Below are 5922 nucleotides of genomic sequence, written 5' to 3'. Positions count from 1 at the left end.
GCAAGGATTATTATGCAGGTTCTTTGTATAACAATGCACGCTTAGCTTCTTCGTCTCTATGGCAAAGGCAATTCTTTAAGTGAACCAAAGAATCACCATGTAAAAGACCATAATATTCGTATATTCTGGTCAGACTTATATGTCGTCCGTCATAATTGGGCTAACATGACTAACCTAATTAAAAGATGAGTTAGGTTCAGGTGCAGGAAACTGACTTAAACGACCAAAATCGACTAATTAACAATCATGTTAACAGCATCCTTTTGGCTTACTGTGTCAAGCATATCATACAAATATGCCATTTAAACAGGTTAGATCATGCCATGTTTTACTCAGCCTAACCTGACTTTTCTATTAAATGGTTCTATAGGTCGGTCAAGACAATTCACTCCTGTATTAGATGGCGAGTTTGGTTTAAATTAAAAGTTGATAAAGGGATTTGTTTCTATATCCTGCTGGAGCCACATATGGTTGCATAAATGTGCATGTGATGTATTTGTATTCATATCACAATGCAGCTATCCAAAATCTACTTCATATTATTGATCATATGTCTACTTAATCTGCATAAGATGGCTTCTACAGATTGTTTCTCTAATCTTGAGTTAAGCCAGACTCCAAATGGTATTAGACAACAATATACATAATTTAACTTTATTTGAGAAGATGTGCTCATCCATTTCAAGTGCAGATAGATAAGGAACTTAGGTTAACAGTTAATGTACATAATTACCGATGAATTTATTAAAACTAAGGAGAATATAAATATGATACCGTGCAGTGTGATGAAACAACATAAGAACTTGCAGAAAGATAAAACAGAGTAAGAGCTGAACAGCCCCTTGCCTGTACAATTTCTCTGACTCATGCAATAAACAGTCCCTTTCACCAAAAGGCAAATTCATGTCATCAGAACTCCCACTAGAACACGAATCATGTGAATACTCATTGGCATTGTATATGCCAAATGATGATTGAAATATTTCACTAGCATCCAAATTCTCAATAGAAGAAAATAAGTCCTTCATATAATGAACTGTCTGGGTGGGTTCGGGCAGATCACAATTTTCAATATGCTGCAGTGATTTTTGGGCAACCAACAAAGCCAAATCATCTTTATCTGCAATACGCCACCATCCCTCAGGCTTGTTACACCCAGACCAAGGCGTTTCAAGGTATGAAGAAGCCTCGTCTGACTTCCTCAAAGCTAACTGATCAACTGGCTTCAGATCCAAAAGATTTTCCACCTTGTAAACAAAATCCATATTTGTCTGCTGCTTTAGTGGCTGTTGTGAATAGATGGTTGTTGTATTCATCTCTTTGACCCTAGTTCCAGAACCACTCTTCATGGAAGCTGTTGATACCAGATCTTCCCTTTTAAGTACAAATTTAATAAAGTTAACTGGTAAAGACCCCCCCCCCCCCCCCCCCACATCCAACTTTGATGTTGGGACTGCAGTTTCCGTATACTTCTTGATAACTTCGCATTCTATGGAACTTAGTTGCTCACAAGTAAAATCCTTCAGGGTTGGAGCTGAAGTCGCCCTTTTGTTTCAGGAGATAGATTAGGATTCATGGGGTTCCTGTTTGATGGCATGAATTCCGGGACATGATAATCTTGTGCCATTGCAGTATTCTCATAGCCCAGAATGTTCACCGAGGTATATGATGGACAGCAAGCCAACCTTGGAGCTCCTTCTGCATCTTCCTGGACTAGGCAACGGCTTGCAATGCGCTGCCGAGCTGGCCTTGATTCTGTAGCTTCCATTAGTGGCTCATTTCCTCAGACTTCTGTAATAAAATTTATCTACCAGAGGCAAACAAATTGGTTATGTACTTGGTATGAGAAAATCAAACAATTAGTCAAAAAGTGAGTATATCAAAATAAATCGTCTAAATTCTCCACTTCATACTTTACAGCAGATTGATGTTCAAAGCATCATGTGGTAATAGATGACACTTTACACAGATAAAAGCAATTTCCAAGTTCAAGAGCTGCGTACCATGCAACACAAGAAACATGTATCACCTTCTCCAATTAGATACAAGCATAAAATAAGGAACAATAGATATGGTCCCTGAAAATTACTTTCAGCCAACATTTCAAGATGATAGTAGAACAATTGCATATCTTAAGATGATAGTAGAACTGTAGAACATATAAATTTAATGAAACAAAGAGGTTCCTATTCCAGAATGATCATTAAGGCATGTTTTGTCAAAACAACAGCAAACATTGTCAAAAAAGAAATTTCATAACTATAAATTTATATTTATATGGACATAAATAGTCTTATAAATGTAAGATCACTACCACTGAAGCATTAAAGTGAGTCTCCGGTCATGACTCTAGGCATTATATTTTTGTATTACGGATTTTATAAGGCTTGAAGTCTGGCCTAGCATTCTATCTTAAATTAGGCAAACTTACAGTAAGCATTTTGTTCATAAGAAGTTACATTAAAACAAAAAAAAGTAAGCATTGTTCGTAGATTTATGGAACTTCTTCATGGTTTTCGAGATGACAATGTTGAGCCCTTGTACAGAAAGATCTGATGATGTCCCAAGCCTCCGTTTCCCTACTAAAGATATATGTTTTTCTCAACCAGATGACTTTCAATACATTCCACCATTTATCCTGGTCATCCATTAGACAAACAGTCGGTAATAGAGCTGAATAGTACTTACTATGCATATGATCCAGTAAACCTTTAAATCAAATGATCTCAAATGATTAGAGAAGGAAACCAAAGCTAGCAGGGCCAAAATTGGGGGGAGACAATCAAACAAAACAAGTAGAAACATTCTACACACTTAATAGAAGAGAAAGAACAAAAAAATCATGCGTATTCCCACCAAGTTATCAACAGCAACTACTCGCAAGCGAATGAGGGTCCAACCCACAAGCTAAACAACGGAAACCACCAAATCTGAAGCAAACATGAAAGCATTAGATAAACGCGTCAAACTCATACCAAAGAATAGGAGAAGGAATTCGAGGAGAAGACCCAACTCCGACATCTAAATAAAACGTGCACTGTGAACTCGGAGGCCTAGGAGATCAACATTTGGAGTTACGGCGATTCCATCGTTCCGTCGGTGAGGCGATGATGCAGAATCGAATCTGGTGTAAGGGAAAGAGGAGGTGACGTGTGCTTATTACGACGGGCATCAATCGACCCTCGGGCTCCCCTGTGGGGTCCACAACCCCCGGTGACCGTCAGGAAGCGGTGGGGTCATCGGGAGCGTCACGTGTTCATGAAAGTTCGATCTGGGCCTGAGAATGGGCCTCGGCCTGCTTTTTGTCGCATAGGGTTTGCTTCGTGATTCATGCAACAGCAGATTCACTCGTATCCATCCCCTCCGAACTCCCTCTTGTATAAGAAAACGGCCGTGTCCGACTAAATCTATGGACTCCGTAGCCTCCACGCCATCCTTCGAACGCCATATAAAAAGGGCTCAGATTGGGGGAAGGTAAAAGAAAAGGATCGAGCGCTAGGGTTAGGGTTTCGGTCGAACCCCGCCAAGGATGCCGAAGAACAAGGGTAAGGGAGGGAAGAACCGCAAGCGCGGGAAGAACGAGGCCGATGACGAGAAACGCGAGCTGGTCTTCAAGGAGGACGGCCAGGAGTACGCTCAGGTTCTCCGGATGCTCGGCAACGGCCGTTGCGAGACCATGTGCATCGACGGCACCAAGCGGCTCTGCCATATCCGCGGTAAGATGCACAAGAAGGTCTGGATCGCCGCCGGTGACATCATCCTCGTCGGCCTCCGCGACTACCAAGACGACAAGGCCGACGTCATCTTTAAGTACATGCCCGACGAGGCCCGCCTTTTGAAGGCCTATGGAGAGCTCCCGGAGAACATCCGCCTCAACGAGGGCATCGGAGGACTCGATGAGGTGGACGAGGGCGGCGCTGATGACTACATCGAGTTCGAGGACGAGGACATCGACAAGATCTAAGCGGTCCAAGGATCGATTGCGGTTTGCCTTGCCTTTCTTCTCTCTATCTCTTGAATGGCAATCCGTTTCTTTTAAGTCTGCTGCTGGAGTTGGGTTATCATATAGAATTAAGTACAGATATGCTTGTATGGTTTCAAATGATTAACTTTGTCGATGAGTGCTGCAGGCGTCAAAGATTTTTAGTCTATCTGGTTAATGATGATGCTTATGTTGCACTTTGCTATAAAAATACATATTATCTTTGAGTATCTTTAATGGTTCTTCAATTCAGGTTTCATGGTTTTCTTATATCATGATGTGTATTTTGTACTTATGCAATACAACCATGATCAAAGTGGTTTTCAGTTCCATCTAGATTGAACTAGATGTTCTATGGTGTTAGATCAACACCTATCCTTTTTCAGATCTTTAGCTGTTTATGTTAATCTTGTGGAATACATTGATGATCTGACAAAAACTGTAAAGAACCTATTCAATACCATATTGATGCTTGGTCTGGGATGTGATTTCATTTCATATGTTTTATGTGCTCTTGTCAAACTTACCTTCGAAGTGGGTGGCTTTGTACTCTTGATTCTTCGTTTCTGTTGTTTTCATGCATGCTTTACTTGAATACTGAAGCTTTGTTGGTGGAACATCAATTTTAGCAGACATGTCTGTGTTTGCTGATTTGTGCCTCTAGATCTTAAGCCAGAAGCTGCTTGAATGAAGCCAATAAAACACTAAAGATGCATCATCGACATTAGATGACTATATTATTTCTGCAAGATATTTTGTTGCTCTGTGCAGTCCATCTCAACTGGCTTATTTCTCGCTTTTCATACTCAAACTACCGTATTCTGAGTATACTGTATTGAATATCATGAATTTTGGATATAATTAGTGAAGACTGTTAAGACTGTTTTTGTTCTTATACTTCTTGTCTCATCTGCCCAAGAGTTTTGAGCCCAACAGAAATACAGAAATAAACAAGTACTAGTTTATGTTGCATGAATGTAGTTTAGTTTTAAAGGCATATTAGGACAGAAGAATGTCAATTTATTCAGTAATTTTCGGATTATATGTATGCTTGGTTGCACTTAGATGGTATACATTCTGTTTGGTATGCAAGAATACTTGGACCCAAAATCTTCTTTCTAATTGTTTGTGGTCCTACAAGACCCATTCTGTTATTTTCTATTTCATGATGTTTTCTTTTATTCTTTTACGATCAAGAATTAGTCGATTTTGAACATGAAGATTTGAGGCAAGCTGTTTCCACATTCCTGTTGTCTTTAGTTAATCACCTATTGGCAATGAGAGCAGAGGACATTGCATTTAATGCTCACAAGCAGGGTAGACTAGTTTGAGATAGTCAGATTCAAGAGATTACCCAATAGCTTTGGAGATAGATTATAGAAGAAAATAACTTGTACAAGTCATATGCCCTTCCATGCCTAAGGACAAATAAGAATGCAACCACATGAAAGCTCTGGATTTGGTTTGCAGGGTTTCGAGTTTTGTTACTCTTGGTGGTTGATCTATCTTCCTGTTATCATTGATGGCCTTACTGACTTTCTCTGATCCTACTGTTTCCCAGCACCATATGATGGAATCTTTTTTTTCTAAATGATTGATGATTATTACCATAAGAATTTTTAGACTTGTCTGGGCAGTAAAGAATTTTTTTGGATTTGTGATGGCACCAAAACTAATGGCTGGGTGCAATGATAACGGTCGGTTGATATTTGTATCAGCTAGACTGTAGAAGATGGCTGATCTAATCTTTCATAACCACAGTGGCCTCTATCATACTCATCCAAGTGTTTCGGAATACCAGTTAGTGGAAATGCTTTAATGAAGGGCCTGATGAGGTTTGTCATCTCTCTTTTTGGAGTTATGGCACTTTTGTTTGGACTTGTTTTTGTCACTGGAGCTAGTTGGTGGTGTAGTATATATTTGCCTGATTTCGTGATAAT

At 39.8% G+C, this 5922-nt stretch overlaps 1 protein-coding gene and 1 long non-coding RNA gene across 2 annotated transcripts; one reads left to right on the top strand and one right to left on the bottom strand.

Annotated features, from left to right (window-relative positions):
• Positions 1-938: 938 nt before the first annotated feature.
• On the bottom strand, positions 939-3136 carry LOC135636062 (uncharacterized). Its single transcript, XR_010495790.1, has 2 exons — positions 2976-3136; positions 939-1807 (listed from the first exon to the last, which is right to left on the bottom strand). It is a non-coding gene; the product is annotated as an uncharacterized LOC135636062 (long non-coding RNA).
• Positions 3137-3414: 278 nt separating this feature from the next.
• On the top strand, positions 3415-4212 carry LOC135634711 (eukaryotic translation initiation factor 1A-like). Its single transcript, XM_065145248.1, has one exon. It carries the CDS (start codon positions 3530-3532, stop codon positions 3962-3964), a length of 435 nt encoding a protein of 144 aa, XP_065001320.1. The 5' UTR covers positions 3415-3529; the 3' UTR covers positions 3965-4212.
• Positions 4213-5922: the final 1710 nt, after the last annotated feature.

Source organism: Musa acuminata, chromosome BXJ3-4 (assembly GCF_036884655.1).
Source record: "Musa acuminata AAA Group cultivar baxijiao chromosome BXJ3-4, Cavendish_Baxijiao_AAA, whole genome shotgun sequence".
Taxonomy (NCBI): domain Eukaryota; kingdom Viridiplantae; phylum Streptophyta; class Magnoliopsida; order Zingiberales; family Musaceae; genus Musa; species Musa acuminata.
This window is presented reverse-complemented; position numbering and strand designations above follow the sequence as displayed.